At 45.4% G+C, this 16,168-nt stretch overlaps 1 protein-coding gene across 4 annotated transcripts; it reads right to left on the bottom strand.

The window, feature by feature from the left end:
* Nucleotides 1–3,408: 3,408 nt before the first annotated feature.
* On the bottom strand, nucleotides 3,409–13,853 carry myb (v-myb avian myeloblastosis viral oncogene homolog). Of its 4 annotated transcripts, none has more exons than XM_077018655.1 (16): nucleotides 13,696–13,853; nucleotides 11,669–11,786; nucleotides 11,389–11,460; nucleotides 10,670–10,762; nucleotides 9,910–10,130; nucleotides 9,583–9,799; nucleotides 9,311–9,379; nucleotides 9,048–9,152; nucleotides 8,548–8,766; nucleotides 8,196–8,357; nucleotides 6,879–7,003; nucleotides 6,501–6,612; nucleotides 6,124–6,267; nucleotides 5,668–5,751; nucleotides 5,410–5,514; nucleotides 3,409–4,775 (listed from the first exon to the last, which is right to left on the bottom strand). In XM_077018655.1, the coding sequence occupies exons 1-16, from the start codon at nucleotides 13,716–13,718 to the stop codon at nucleotides 4,668–4,670; spliced, it is 1,977 nt and encodes a 658-aa protein (XP_076874770.1). In that variant the 5' UTR covers nucleotides 13,719–13,853; the 3' UTR covers nucleotides 3,409–4,667. The 4 variants fall into 4 exon arrangements, with proteins under 4 accessions (XP_076874770.1, XP_076874771.1, XP_076874772.1 ...); XM_077018656.1 differs by having other exon boundaries at nucleotides 6,124–6,249; XM_077018657.1 differs by lacking the exon at nucleotides 8,196–8,357.
* Nucleotides 13,854–16,168: the final 2,315 nt, after the last annotated feature.

The following is a 16,168-nucleotide window of genomic DNA, read 5'->3' as shown; positions in this document are numbered from 1 at the left end:
AACAACATGTTGGTTGTTAATAGTGTTTGATTACTTTTTTCATTGTGTGTGTGTGTGTGTGTTTGTGTGTGTGTGTGTGTGTGTGCGCGCGCGTGTGTGTGTGTGTGTGTGTGTGTGTGTGTAGGGCTTGCAGGCAGAAAACACAGACATGCATACAGAGCTACAAGCGCACATGGGGAGGGCTGTTCTGTTCACAACAGAGCTGAATTAAAGCCGTTTAAAATAAAATGTTTTAAATTTTATAAAATTGAACAAACTCTCAGCTTTTCAGCTCCGTCTTTGAACATACACAAACACACACATGCACACACTTATCATGGTAGCTCAGCAGGGCTGTACCTGTCAGAGGAATGGGGTGTGGCTAGTGGGACTGACCACAGAGGAAATCAGCCTATTGTAATCTACTCAGCATTTCTGACTTGTGTGTGCACGCATGCGTAAGAGGTGTGTGTGTGTGTGTGTGTGTGTGTGTGTGTGTGTGGGGGTGGGTAAGAGTTGGGGGGTAGGCTGGTTAGAAGAAAGAGGGGAAAATGGTCCTTCTGCAACATCCGGCTAATAATTTATTGTGACAGGTCGAACAAACTGAATTTATGTGCCAATCTGCTTGCAACACTGCAGTGCCCTGTTTTAGAAAGAAAGGGAAAGAAGTCTGACTCAATCCAAAGGTATGACAGAATACCAGATCTACTGAAGAAGTCCCCTGAGCTGCTGAACCTGCCTCCTGCCTTAGCCATTACAGTTCGTGACTTTTCAATTAATTTGGTTTGTGCCAATTCCTGAGAGGTGAGCGTGTGCAGGGAGTTGCCCCCCCCCCACCCCACCTCACCTCCACAGGTGCCCCGGGGAAGAGGAGGTGCACACATGCACATTCATCTGCAGCTACACCAAACAAAACACAGCGGGATGCTGATGCTCGTGTGACGTGAGGTGTTTGTTTGCAGGTCACAGTTGGTTTCTTTGGCTGCACCGTTTTCCTGTCAGAGTTTCGTGGGGAGACCAAGAACAAGTGATGCTTTGTGAAATTTTCACTGTTAACTTTATGTTTAATATTTGCAGAGGTACATTGGGGGGAGGGGGGGGGGGGGTGTGCAAATTGTTAGGTATCATATGACTTTCATCTAGTGGTTTTTCCAGCTTAGAGTACCTTGTGTTCAGGACTATCTATACTACCTTGGATATTCCAAGCAACTACGTAGCACTTTTGTAAGTCGCTCTGGATAAGAGCGTCTGCTAAATGCCATAAATGTAAATGTAAATGAGAAAAAAAAAATATATATATATATATATATATAATTAATTTGATGTTGTGTTTATATTAAAATAGATTAGAGTGCTACCTGAAATGATAAAACTTGGATAAAAATTATTCCGGCTCCTCACGAGAGCGTGTTCATGACTTTTCCGTAGTGTTTATCAAATCCTCTTTTATTTGTGTAATACTACATGAAATGGGTTCTTTACCTGCCAGAATTGGAAACAGGTCAGGGGAAAAATCTAAAAACTGTCATTCTAGCAGTTGTCATGCTTGTAATGTGTGAACAGGTCTGTGCTGATTGGAGCAGGCCTGACTAGGCCTCAGTGATGTCATTCTGGTGATCGGAAAAGTTCTGCAGACCACGTTTCCAACGTCAAGGCCAAGTATGTGAGGGCTCAGTGTTTATATTTACAAACATATGGGGGGAGGGGGTGGCGTGTGGGGAGACAAAGAGAGATTAAATGGAGGGAACTCTTTGCACCTGTGTTTTTGTTTTTTGTGTCATGTTAGGGCGGTGAACTCACCCCCCTTTCTCTGTTTCTTTCAATCTTACTCTCTCTCTTTCTCTGTCTCTTTCTCTCTCTCTCTCTCTCTCTCTCTCTCTCTGTTTCTCACTCTCAGACAGAGAGCAGGTGCGTGGGGCTTTGGAGAGGTTGTGCTCCTATTCTGAAAGTCTGCTTCTGTCTTTTCATTGACAGGCCTTTCCGTTCCTCACCCACAGCATATAGGTCTGATCTTTCTTTCTTTTTCTCTTTCTCTCTCTATCCTTCCTTCTCTAACTCTTTCTTTCTTTCTCTGTTGTTTTCATCTCCATGTATTCATTTAATCCAAAAGCTTATTACGAGGGTGTGTTTGCACCCCCTTCCAAGATGAAGACTATGAAATGGTAGACAAAGAAACAACAGTGCCTCTTGGTAGTTTTTTTCCCTATTTTACCAACACCACCTCTTTCTCTGCTAGAGTCAGCAAGCCAAGAGGTGACATCTCCTGATCTACTGAGAAGATAAACTTAACATGTGGTCAATAGGTACCATACCGTTTTTGCACATAGAGCTTTGTGAGGGTTGATTTTCAGCAGTGTGTGTAGTTGTAGTCTCAGGGGGTGGAGTAGGAGGCAGAGGCTGGCAGGCAGGTGGTCACATGGGGGGATGTGAGAGCTAGCCCAGCTGTAAATTTAGGCCCTGGTCTGAGTAAGGCCTCCATCTTTGACAGCCACACAGGAAAAGACATATACTCAAGAGACACATGCAGGTCTGACAAAAGCACACACACATACACACACAATTACACACTTGTGTATATACCAACCTTAGCATAAATTCTTATATTCACACGATGATCCTGCCTACCAAGTTGCGCACACACACACGCACGCACACACACACACACACACACACACACACACACACACACACACACACACACACACACACACACACACACACACACACACACACACAAACACACACACACACACACAGACACCCAAGCACATACAGTGATGTTATATATAGTGGTCTTCTGAAAATAAATAAAGGTCTCAGTAGGTTTCTGGCTGGTGAAGTATGTGTGTGTGTATCCGTAAGTGTGTGCATGCGTGTGTATGCATACACGTGTGCGTGTGGCCATTTGTGTGCCAAAGTAGCCCAGAATGGTTTAGCTGTCCTTGAACAGACAACTCTCCCTATGCTGTGGGAAACCAGTTAGAGGAATTTGCATTTTACTCACTCTGATAGCAGATCGAGCATTTATAGGTCACTAGTGTGTGTAAGGGCTCTTCCCATTTAAAACAGCTCCCTTGTTTAACCTGCTACTACTGAGTTCAGCTTTATCATCATTCAGTAATCACTTTGTCACTGGCCAGCATCTGAATACTAGACAGTAGTGTAACTGTGGCTTGCTCCCAGACATACAGGAGTGCTTGCCTCTGCCTCTGGACTGTGTCTTGTGTAGCTTGTGTCTATTACTGCATCATTTCAGGTCATGTGACCTCAGCCCAGTAACTACCCATTACTGGGGTGAGGTCACATGACGTTAAGCTAAACCCACCCCTTTTTGAGGGTGTATGAGGCACAACTGCTGACACTTCATGGAAAGTAAATTTGATAAATTATTAACATAAATGTAAAAATAACATAACCGCAGAGTTTCAAAAACACACTTTATTCACATGGCAGTTTAGAAAAAATGTATCAAAAACATGTAGAAAAGTTTGATGTGTATAAAAAGTGTTTGTACTTTAAGGTAATACAAAAAGGCAGCAAATAAAAATGGTACTGCTAAATGTTTTGATTGGACTCAAAGTCTTGATATCAAAAGTACATAATAATATAAAAGCAAACTAGTTATAAAAGCAATCATTTCAGTGTTTTTAAAACTAGCAATACCATCAACACTCTTGATTACAAAACAAAAAGAAACCAAAAACAGTGTTTATGAAATTAAGTATATAGAAATGTCTTATCAGATCAAAAGGTCTTTTTTGTCACTGAGGCCTTTGATTTGAAAACATGTTTGGTAAACTTTGCTTTTTCCCCTAGCTTGATAAGAATTTGTAAAACCAACACTTTCTCTTTAGCTGAAATTTTTTTCGCTTTGTTGATATCAAGGTCGTTCTAGTACAGAAATGGCACTCGATGGAGAACTCTGAGCGACCTCTGCTCTTTGAAATGGCTATTTCTGAAATGTGTTTATGAACTCACTGCTCATCTTGAGACTTTTGTGAACTTGGCAATGTGAGACGCCAGGCACTCGAGCACTGTCTTGGTGTATGCGCGTGCCTGGTTTGGTCAGGAATCTGGAGCTGTGGCATCAGGCCTTCTGAAAGCCTGGAGCAGCACGCTCGAAACATGGGTCTGTGTTCTTTCAGGCAGCATCAGTGGGCTACAGCGTGTGGGATCAGGGTAATGCTCAGAAGACATGCTCCGTATCGGTAACACACACTCGGTTATGAATAGAGGAGAAGGGGTGTAAATACTGGGGTCCAACACTGACAAAATGCACCCGACATACTTAATTATTCTTAATACAAAATAATAAATTATTACAAATTGTTCTTTATATTAAAATCCATACAATTAGAGCCCTCATAAACAGTTCATTTCCCCTTGTATAATACAAAACATATACAATATTATAAAAAAAAAAAAACCAAACAAACAAAAATAAAACATTTCCAAAAAGCAGAGAGAACCCAAAATGAAGGATTTCTTTGGTTGGTGGAAAAATCCAACCGGTTAAAGTACAGCTTAATTGATGGCCCTTCCGTCTGACAGGACGGCTTCGAGCCTCTCCCAATTCATGTACCACGCCGACTCCGCCCGCCCCAGGAGTCGTCTTGGAGTGTTTATCATTTCCTCTCGGGGTGCTCACCCCCCCCCAAGCCTTCCTCCAACCCACCGGCTCCCGTGTCCTACATGACCAGCGTGCGGGAGCAGAAGGTGTTGAGGTATTTGTGGCTGACCTCTGAGGACAGGAGTGGCTCCTCGCTCTTGCTGCACAGCTCCCAGGCACTCAGGTGCTAACGGCAGACACAAGGAGGAGGAGGAGGAGGAGAGATGATGAAGGACAGGAGAGCAGGACATCAGGCAGAAGGAAGATGTAGGAGAGAAACAGAGGGATACCGTTATGTTACGACACAGGTTTAGTGTTTTATGAGGTAATATATCTAGAATAGTACAGTAAAAGATATCAATACACAGCCCTTTTAGATACCACTCTACAAAAAACATTCTAGATACTAGTATACTCTATAAAAACTGCTAAATGCTAAAACAGTACTAACTGACTAACAGTACTGACTAACAGTACACTTAAATACTCTTCTAGGTATCAGCTTACCAAAACATCATTGTAGATGCCAGTTTAATAAAACACCTTTCAGATCTACAGCCCCTTCTTGACAGTATATGAAAACACCATTCTAGATACCATCATAATAAAACATCAATCTAGATACCAGTATGGTATACTAAAACACTGTTTTTGTTACCAAAATATAAGAAGTGGGTGAATGCGTGGATAGAATCAATGATGTAGGGAGGAGTTTATATTTATTTTTATTTTAAGTCACATGTGTGGTACACTACAGGGGTATATCAAGGCCCAGGCGTCTGGACGGACCTGCAGAAAGGTCTTGGCTGGGACAAGATTACCTGCAGTGGGCTACCCAGGGTTCTGCGGGGCATTTGTGGTGCTTTGGGGCCTTCCTCGTTCTTCTCTGCTCCAGGCAGCATGAGCCCGGAGCTGGTCAACAAATCCTGCAGAGAGCCGGAGAGAAGCGAGTGATTACGCCACAGTAACCTCACAGCGCGAGACAGAGAGCCAGAGAGAGAACACTATCGTTTCTATCATTTAAGCATCCATTGAAGTGGTATTGAGATCCCAGAGTGCAGAGGTGAAAGGTTACTCACAGGCACATTCTGGGCGGGGCCACTTGAAGGGAACAGCTGGGTATGGAGACTCTGCCCCTCCCACTGCAGGCATGCTGGCTCCGCCTAGAAGCACAAAGGCAATCATGGCATCACAAACCCACGCACACGTGCACTCGTGTCACTGTCACTGTATAGCAACAGCAGGGCGTGTGAACCACCACTCTTCTGCTGCTCTCCGATCCGAAACACACGCAGCCCAAATGCAGGTTCACGCTATAGAATCGGATCAGACACACCCACATGCCACACGCCCGTATCTTCCCATAAACAGATTCCACCTAGGCCTAGACCAAAATGACTAAATGTTTAGTGCTGTTTAGTCCAAGGCTAGGCTTTAAAATCCTGTTCTCAGACTGGTCCATCAGAGCCCAGGAGCTGTGTGGCTGGCGGCCTGCGTGCTGCAGGGGTGCTGGGGCAGAATAGGGTTCTCCTCACCTCCTGTTTGATCTTCTTCAGGATGGGTGACTCCACTGGTTGGGAGGTGAAAGCTCCACTCACTTCACACTCCTGCGGCTCCTGCTTTATGGTGCCGACTACGGCCTCCACAGGGGGACTGTGGGCCTGCACACAGCACATACCCTGACATTACATTCCAGAGCACACACACACACACACACACACACACACACACACACACACACACACACACACACACACACACACACACAAGCACAAACTATGACAAATATACCAATGACTAGCAGACAGAACCGCTATAGTCATTAGGCTGTATGTTTACAAACATGCATACCCACCCACCTAACACACACACACCTACACACACACACACACACGCTCACACAAAATCTCACCCTCTTCAGTGGCCCATATTTGGTGTCCTGCACAGTCAGTGCTGTTTTGAATGGGGTGGGTGTACGAGGAGAAACCTCCATTATGGAGCGTCTGAGACTGGGAGTCCTGAACCTGGGGAAGACGTGGGGTGAGGATGGACCAAAATGCCTCCACTCACAGCGATACAGAACACAAATATGGAGGCGCTTCAGCACGTTGTGGAACACAACTTCACTAGTCCTCTAAATGTGAGGTGAAAGTCATGAGAATCACCCATTAAGCCTCCTTGAAATGCTACACGGAGCTATTCTTTGATGGAACTTTTATTTGATGGTTCTTTAAAGGGGCGAAAATCAAATGAAGTTTAACGCCTTGGTGTGAGTTGTAAGCAAACTTACATGTCGTTCTCTTTCTGGTGACGGAGACTGAGGTCATGCTGCAGTGGCTTCTGGGAACAGGCAGACGATGGGGAGACAGGCAGGCTCTGGCTGTCCGTGTCTGGACTCACGGAGGCGTTTAAGAACTATGGGAGGGAAGGAGAGCAGGGCTGTTAGACGCAGGACACTCCATCATCGTCCCCCTCTGTAAGGGGACATGGACGCACAGGAAACACTGTAGAAAATCCACCCCTTTTTTTTTAGCAAGATGCAATGCAAGACAGTGCAGCTCGGGAAAGAAGATCTGAAAAAGGAGGTTTTCTAATTTCCCCGTTTCTAGCCGGAATATGAAACTCTGAATGTTACTCCATCTGTTCTCATATAAAAAAAAAACCCACAAAAAAACTAACAATCATCATTATTCTTCTATATGCTGCATGACCACTGACAGGGCACTAGAGACGGTTCTAGATCCCTCCGGGTACATGTTGGGTGTACATATCTGCTGGGCACTAGAGACGGTTCTAGATCCCTCCGGGTACATGTTGGGTGTACATATCTGCTGGGCACTAGAGACGGTTCTAGATCCCTCCGGGTACATGTTGGGTGTACATATCTGCTGGGCACTAGAGACGGTTCTAGATCCCTCCGGGTACATGTTGGGTGTACATATCTGCTGGGCACTAGAGACGGTTCTAGATCCCTCCGGGTACATGTTGGGTGTACATATCTGCTGGGGACGATGGAACTGTGAGTGAGAATACACTTCTCAAATGTGGGAACGTAAAGGTGAGATTCACGAGGTAATCCAATACAGCCTCCCATATAAATCTCAGAACCCAGGGAATGAAACCCATTTCAGCAATAGTGATGAAGCACTGAAATAAAATCTCTAACTGCTGCATTAAGGTTTCATAACGGCATAGTGACATGATCACATTATCACCTGCTCGTAAACAACAATATGGAGTAAGCAGAGGTGTTAACAGGCCCGTCCATCACAGTCCAGCATAGCACGGTACATATCAGTGTCACACAACACCGTACAAAAGAGGTCTGAAGAAATGCACAGTCACCTGATGTTTAATATGACCAAAGAGATGAAGTGATAATAAATCACAAATCATTCACTACTTAGATGATTACTCTAATTAGTGACTGATTGTCCAATGTGACTGGTGTATCAAGCAATCAAGGTGAATGATTTTAGAACTGTTGGTATTTAGCTATTGATTATGGCAAAACTACAGCTACTGTTGATTACAGAATGGCTACTACTGATTAATGGACTGTTCTATTGATTATGGGTCGGCTGAGCCTGGGGTCTCTCGGAGGTACCTGCGAGGGGGAGAAAGGCAGGCCGCCGCTCATGTCAGAACGTTTGGGCGTGGTGCCAACCAATGAGAAGCGGACATCCTCGCCGCTGCCGGTGGGCGACCGGCTTGGACCATCACCGCCCGCCATTTTACACCAACTCCTGTCTGCCCATGCTGGGATGTTCTGAGAAGAGCAGGTCAGGCGGTTACTCAGCGGCGTTCACATTGTGCTTCGCTGCTCTGCCTGTCTGCTTCGTCCTGGCAAGCCGGCCATGCACTCGGCTCTCTGGTGCTGACGCTCAGAAGGGAAAGGCAGCCAGGGAGCGGGATGGGGGCGGCCGGGGGGGTGTGGGTTGGGGGGAGGGGGTTCTTACCGAGTCGATAGCGTCCATGAACTCGGGCAGGGCTGCCAGGACCCCACCGCCACTGCCGCCGGCTCCACCCCCACCGCTGGGCGGGCTGCTCGTGTTGCCATGGGCGCTCTCTTCAGGAAGGCAGCCCTGCTCCAGGGGCGGGCCAGGCACAGACACAGCCATGCCCATCGGGGTGTCAGTCAAAGAGCCTCGGCCCCACCCATAACTGGCCATGGAGATCTGTGAACGAGAGAGAGAGAGAGAGAGAGAGAGAGAGAGAGAGAGAGCACGGGAGAGAAAGAGAGATGGAGGAAGAGAGTGAGCAGAGAAAGGGAACTTGTTGAATTATGTGCGGGAGGGGGGTGGGGGGTTCTGTGTTGCACAAGGACTTAAACAGAGTTTGTGGTGTGATAAGGGCATATTGCATCACACAGCTAAGCAGTTAGAATGTGAAATAGACCCCCAGATGCTTCCTCCAATTAATCACAAACACACACACACACACACACACACACACTCACGGGTAGTGCTTGTTGTCCTTTAAGTTCGTTCTCTGTTGACATCAGCAGCATCTCAATCTCCTTCACCCTCTTCTCTTTCTCGGGATCCTCCTCGTTATAGTGTTTCTGCACCAAACACAAGTGCGTTCCCGTTACACAGAGATCGGCGCCGTGTGCTCAGGGGAAGTGCCACACCGAGATTTACCCGCACACAAATGTTTTCCTGGATCTACAAAAACGACGCGCTCCAGGAACGCCTGGATCAGAGACGGACTTTCTCTCACCTGGATGGCTGCGGTGCCGTGCTGGGGGATGTTAAAGATGTTCAGCTGTAGGGCCAGAGGGAAGGGCACCTGGAGAAGGAACATCAGGGGAGACCTCCTTTAATGAGCAATTGGTCCATGGTAGCACACACTCACTCCACCACATAAACATTTGAAGAAGCGCACGTGCAAACGCACTGAATGTGTCTGTGAGAGAATAATGTCGATGTGTGAAATATGGGAGAGGCTGAATCGTGAGATACCGGCGTGCCGGGAAGGGGCGTGTTGCTCACCCGCTGGGGGTCGGATATGTAGTAGGGGTACTGGTTAGTGATGGGGCTGCTGGCCATGGGGCTGCTGGTCTGTGTGTGGCTGTAGGTGCCCAGGTGTGCCTTGGTGTAGGTGCTTAGCTGAGTGCTGCTGCCTTTAGCACTGTGCTGCAGGTAACCCTCCTGCTCTACTTTACGCCGCATCGTAGAGTTCCAGTGGTTCTTTATGGCGTTATCAGTTCTGAGGATGACAGAGCGGGTATTAGGCACACGCACACACACACACACACACACACACAGGGCCTGTGGAAAGGGTAGGGTTTTCTTTAGACGTCTTTTGATTCGTCTAACCTGCCTGGCAGTAGTTTGGCAATCTCCGCCCAACGGTTGCCCAGTTTCTCGTGGGCCTGGTAGATGATGCGGTCTTCCTCCTCCGTCCACGACGTCTTCTTCACCTCGGGGTTCAGGTGGTTGTGCCAACGCTCGCGACACTGCTTCCCGATGCGACCCTTCAGGTGTTTCGCAATCACTGACCAGCGCTTTGGACCATACTTCTGAACCAGCTCGATCACCTGAGAGAGGTGTCAGAGAGAGAGAGAGAGAGAGAGAGAGAGAGAGAGAGAGAGAGAGAGAGAGAGAGAGAGAGAGAGAGAGAGAGAGAGAGAGAGAGAGAGAGAGAAGGGGTAGAGGGAGAGAAGAGAATGGACACAGTGAGAGGGCAGGAGAAGCAGGGGTAGAAACGGGCCAAACACAAACACAAAGAAAGGGAACTTGAATTGTGCAAGAGTGTTCAGGTTGCACACAGATAGTGGCATTTGGCTAAATATCTGCAATAACCACCTGCTCATGACTCTCGGCAGGCCATAAAGATGGCGATACAGGGTGAGACACCTGTTCTGCAGAGTTAATCATTACAGCACCAGTTCCACCCCACATATCCACAGATATGACTGCTGCCCACATCATCATGGTCTGAAGATGAGAATTGATCATGCTGTAGAGGAGCCCAAGCCATACGGCACGTGGTTGATGTTTTCAGGCGGAGGTGACGGGGCAGTGTTGAGCTCTGATTGTGTTGTAGGTGTGAGTGTGTTTGGGTGTGGTCTCTTACCCTCTGGTCTTCTTCTTTGGTCCATGGACCCTTAATGAGCTCAGGGTTGAGTACTTTCTGCCAACGGTGTTGACACTGAACATCTGTGCGGTTCTGGAACACACACAATCATGACCGTCAAACCCTAATACTCATCCAGCTTGTTCAATTAGCTCCTCTATATGTACGTGTGACCAGCAGGATGCGGTAGTCATGAATGAGTGCTTGGTGTTCGGATGCTACAACCCAGCCAAGATGGCCAGGTGTGTGGAATCCCCACTGACTGCAGAAGAAATGAAACATCTTCACTTTCTGATTCTCACTTACCATGATGTACACATGACTAAGCTATTTCTGAAACAAAATAAGCTATCATACTGTGCTCACTGTGTGAGTCTGTGCATGTGTGTGTGTGTGTGTGTGTGCGTGCACTCGTGTGTGTGTGTGTGTGTGTGTGTGTATCAGCAGGTGCATGGCAGATTCTGAAACAGTCCAATATCTCCTCCCCCTTTGGCATTGGGCCAAACTAAACCAAGATGGAAGGGACACCCATATATGCAAACTGCATCTTCAGTCTCCCATCTTCACAGCTATTCAAATGCAAATACCCGTATCTAATACATCACACCTCGTCTGAACATTTAAGTTCAGAATGCCCACAGGGACACAGACACAGAAATAGAGACAGACAGACACACACACACACACACACACACACACACACACACACACTCACGTACAGGCAAGAAACTGGCGATGACTTTCCAGTCTTCAGAGCCGTGATGCTCCACCAACCTCTTCAGTTTCTCGTCCTGAGGGGAACAGTACAGTCATTTTAACAGAACAACAAACAAAAATTGTGGAATTTCTTGAAATCAACCAATTACATAATTATGTAAATGCTCTCTCTAAGTGTAAATACTGAATCTAAAAGTCAGGATGTAGTCTTATCATCCTGTTTTGGGAATATCTGTGTTCGGCACACAACGCACTCGTTCACATGCACACGCAGTAAAATACCTCTTCACGTGTCCAGCGCGTTTTGCCAAGATGCCTTTTTCCTGTTTTGGCCAGCGGGGCATCGTAGTCATGATCGTACACCTCCACATCTTCATCATCCTCATCACTGCTGTAAACACTACAGGTTAAGGAGAAAAAAGCAAGAGAGAATGAGGGAGTGCATGAGTGATTAAGAGGGGGGTTGAAGGTGGGGGAGGGGTGAAGGTAAGGGCAAATGATGAGGTACCACGGGAGAAAATAAGACATTTCAAACAGCTGTGAAACGGAGAAATAAAGGGTGTGTAAGAGAAGGAACCTGTCTGTTATTAAGACAAAGCCTAAGCATGATGTATCCTGGCAAATTAAAAAACACTCCCATTATCAGTCTGTCATGTGTGATAGAAAAATAGAGTGATAACACAGTCAAAACAAAACTAGAGTGGCTCAACCTGTACTGCCAGCACATTGAGAGAAACCTGTTCTGATGTTTTTGGTTTCCAGAGATACGCTAAGTGTGACCACGGACTGGCACTGTTTCCTCAATGAAGCGTGTTCGGGCCTGCACAAGGACTGTCAGAATCGCATGCACAACGACCTCACCTGGCCAGCTCTCAACCAATTAGAGTTATGTACAGCATACGTGGAGGGCCGATCTCCCATAGCCTTTGTGTTAGAGTGTGTGTCTGTAAGCCTTGTGTTTATCATTACTGCAAAGTGATTATAATGCTGAGGAAAACCATGAACAGGTTAATGCCTCTCTTTCGGTGATGCTCAGTCAACCTTTGGTTAAAAAGTAAAAATCACAAAAGTCATCAAAAAATTTTGAGAACTCCATCATAAAACGTTTTACAAAGAACAGCCTAAGGACAGCCCAAGTATCCCTGTTTTATAGAATGTGGCTTTGTATCATTAGAAAAAATGCGGCAAAACAGAGTGCTTGATTAAGTCGTAAATCAATTGAAGGTTTACCAAATATATTGACGAGATTCTCGCTAGTTTAGTAACTGCAGAATGCGTTAGACTGATTAACATTTCATGTTCTTAGACCCCGATAAGCGCGTAGTCATTCTTATTCTACTTTTAGTAGTCACCAAGCTAAAATTATTGCTCTGACATAGATGGTTTTTCCTATCACAGTGACTTCACCGTTTCTGCTTCATGTGCAGCGGTATGAGGTATGGGGGCTTCAGGCCGAGTGCGCGAGCACGCACCCCGGTCGCGTGAATCACCCTCGTAGTGTTACTGCGTGCGTTTGACATCTTATATTAAAATTAAACCCAAACTGTGCAGGAAACACATTACACTGGTACGGGGCTAAAATAAGCATTGCGACTTCAAATACTTGAAGTCCGACTTTTCGTGGAAGCAAATGAGGACCATTAAACGCTATAGCTTATATAGTTAATTATTTCTTTAAAATGCAAATAATAATATATTGATAATATTTGAATTTTATATTCTTTTTAATCTTTAATAAAGAATGATTCTGCATGATTATATTCTTTTTAATAATTATTACGGTTTGGTAGTAGGTCAAACTAGAAAATGCCCGCTATTTCCTTGATGTCCTAATGTCGCCGGTTTCTATCGATTTTAATGCACACCGTTTCCAAATCGTAATCTAATTTTTGGGGAAGTACCGAATCTCAACGCAACCTGACCGACCGATCAGCACGCGCGATGTGACAGCAACGAATGAATGAAAATTTAAATGAGCTGCACGTAAGCGCGACCACCGCACGGCCACGGGGCGCGAGCCACGAGCGCACACGCTCCATATCCACCTGTTCCTACAGCATGACTGAGAGCTGTTACTTGAAAATACCAGCTCACTTTAAATTAATGCTATTACAATAAAAATAAAACGGACATATCTACTGGAAAATATACTTTTCAGATGTGGGCCTATTCAAAAAGTATCGAAGTCTGCAAAAGATACATGAACTCCGTAAAGAAATTAAATAATGGGCTATCAAGTCCAAAGCGCAGACATAAGCGCTGATGAATAAACCGTGGTGGAAAATAAGGCGAAGAGAAGCGAACTTCACCTGTGTCTCGGTCGCCTCGCCATCCCGTTGTTCCGTGGAAGGTAGAGAATGTGTGCAGCGTGCGCGCTTCGAGGTCCTAGGCTCCGCTTTGAGAAGGAAGTAGACTGACATTAACCTCCGTCCTGCGCCGACTGTAAACACATCCATCAGACAAAGCTCGCGCTGGGACTGCCTCCACTCCCTCCCGCTAAATTTGGCGCCTCGGGTTGTGCGCAAGCGCAGCAAAGTCCACACGTCAAGTACTATCGCCAAAGCGCCATTTATTCCTCCGGTCGCGCTAAACGTTTATATTATAGCTGCTGTTTTAGTATTCTGGACATGGGTTTTTCGAGGTTAAAGAGAAGATGTTTGTGAGAACAATGAGAGGGAGCGAAGATTATTACAGACAGACCGCCCCCTCCGCGCTGAAGTTCGACTGTTACAGGTGTTCTGTTAGACGTCTAGATCCAAAAGTACAATATCCTCGCCTGTACAGTCAGAACTTCTGTTCATCTGTTTTTAGTGACTAAAAGATATAATCATATTTTCCATCGTCTAATATTTTGACTGGCTGCGTTAGGTACTCTGTCCGTCCATTCTCACTTTCACTTTTATAGCGAGAAAGGTTTCAGTTAGTTGTTTGCTTCAGTTTCGTTCTGGGTTAGACTAACGCGGAGATATCTGATGGAAATTATCAAGCTTCATGTGTTTGGATTTTGTTCTTGTAGCAGTAATAGTCTACTTTTGCCAAACAGGTGCAGAGCCACATGTGATCGACTATAAGCTGTAATAAACTTTAAGATATATACCTCTCTGTCTCTCTCTCACCTCACACGCACACAAACAGCATATCTAGGAATCAAAAGTCCGCGTTTTTGTTTCTTTGTGTCCCTCCGTGCACTTATTGTCATACTTGTGCAGTCGCTTAGAATTACATCGGTCGATCCATTGTCTCTGAGCACTTACGCTCACGTGGAGTATACAGTTCACGGGGCACCACTCACGAGCTATTGTTGTGTCCCTGCGTGGGATCTAAACGTGCCCATCCATGCATCCTGGCGAGACACTGGGGATTTGAGGGTTCTTCATTGGAAAACATGTTTGCAAACAGTACATTTTGAAATTGTTCAGTAGCAAGTAACTGAACACACAGCAAAGTTCTAAATATGATGTTAGAATTTCTGTGCCATATATGTTGTTCTATTAGTGTTAGAAGAGGCATCGTTGTAATTTGTTAATTAGTGCTACTGCAAATTACTGTAGGCTGCTACTAGCTAGCAGATTGAAATGCCAAAAAAGCTGTACATATTTTCAAAGAAGCCCGGAGACATTGGAAATGTCTGTACACCATTACTTAACCAAGTTACTTATTTGACAGGTGACAGGTCTGTCTCCATTTAGTATCTCTGTATCTCAAGCCCCCCGGACCTGCTTAAATCTACAGATCTACACAAAATATCCTATGCAAATATCCATTGGGATAGGACATTCTTACGTCTTCTGTATATGCACAGTGGAACTGACTGGAATCTTAAGGTTTTAGATGTTCCTACTCTGAACAGTGGAAGTTCAGCAGTTAGTCCTTGAGTATGGCCAGGGGCCATCTTGGCCACTGTTGGGCCCCTGAGCAAGACCCTCGGTTGTCTGAATTGCGTTCAGTCAGTATCAGCTTAAATGCTGGAGACGTAAATGTCTTTAAAGCCCAGAGAGGGGATACATTAGTGGAGAGAGCAGGATCCTAGAGAAGGAGCATTTAATCACTTTGGAAGAATGTTATTTGCATTTAGTTGCCCAGTGCAAATGATCTGACTTATTTCAGAACAAAGGGAAGAGCAGATATCAGCTCTGTGATGCCCGGAGGCCAGGGTTGGTACGGCTTTATAGCGTGAATGGAAGTCATTTATAATGACATCATCTGGACATGATGAAATATTGTATTAGCATAATGTTTGTTATAACTGAGCCCTTGTGTCACACACCTGAAGGGTTTTTTTTATATCTCAGTTATAAGGAACCCTGATAGCACTTACATTCATGTTTGAATGTGCTGTTAGACTATGTGACACAGAGGTCTGTAAAATGAAAGTTTCCCTGGGACAAATGTCTGTCACCTTGAAAGGTGCTTTGACTTTACATATGGGTCACCATGGAAACTACCACAAGAGCAAACACACATGTGCAAAAGTTAGGTTTGATGTTAATTTAAACTCACTATCTCTTACTCTATCTCTTTGTTTCTCTATTTCTTTCTTTCAACAGTATTGTCTTTCATGTCCCTATATATTGATTCATTTTGTGTAACGTCTTTGTGGGTAACACCTTTTAGAGAAGTATATAGAACACAGCACACACAACATGTGGTGTAGACTGATGCTGACCTCTCATTGGGAAGTTGTCCTATGATTGTCAGGCGTGCAGTCGAAACTTTCTGCCCCATTTCCTGAGTCGAGCTCAGAACAGCAGGTGCTATGACTTTCTTAAAGGCCTGAATAGC

The sequence above is a fragment of the Brachyhypopomus gauderio genome, chromosome 10 (assembly GCF_052324685.1).
Source record: "Brachyhypopomus gauderio isolate BG-103 chromosome 10, BGAUD_0.2, whole genome shotgun sequence".
NCBI lineage: Eukaryota > Metazoa > Chordata > Actinopteri > Gymnotiformes > Hypopomidae > Brachyhypopomus > Brachyhypopomus gauderio.
Note: the sequence above shows the minus strand (reverse complement) of the source record. Positions and strands in the feature narration are given on the sequence as shown.

Bases quoted from the DNA above. Each gene is read 5' to 3' on its own strand.
- myb (XM_077018655.1), bottom strand. From the start codon at position 13,718: ATGGCGAGGCGACCGAGACACAG. The intron at 11,787-13,695 runs GTGAAGTTCGCT...CTTAACCTGTAG, and splicing joins GCGAGGCGACCGAGACACAG to TGTTTACAGCAGTGATGAGG. The intron at 11,461-11,668 runs GTATTTTACTGC...TGTTCCCCTCAG, and splicing joins CGCGCTGGACACGTGAAGAG to GACGAGAAACTGAAGAGGTT.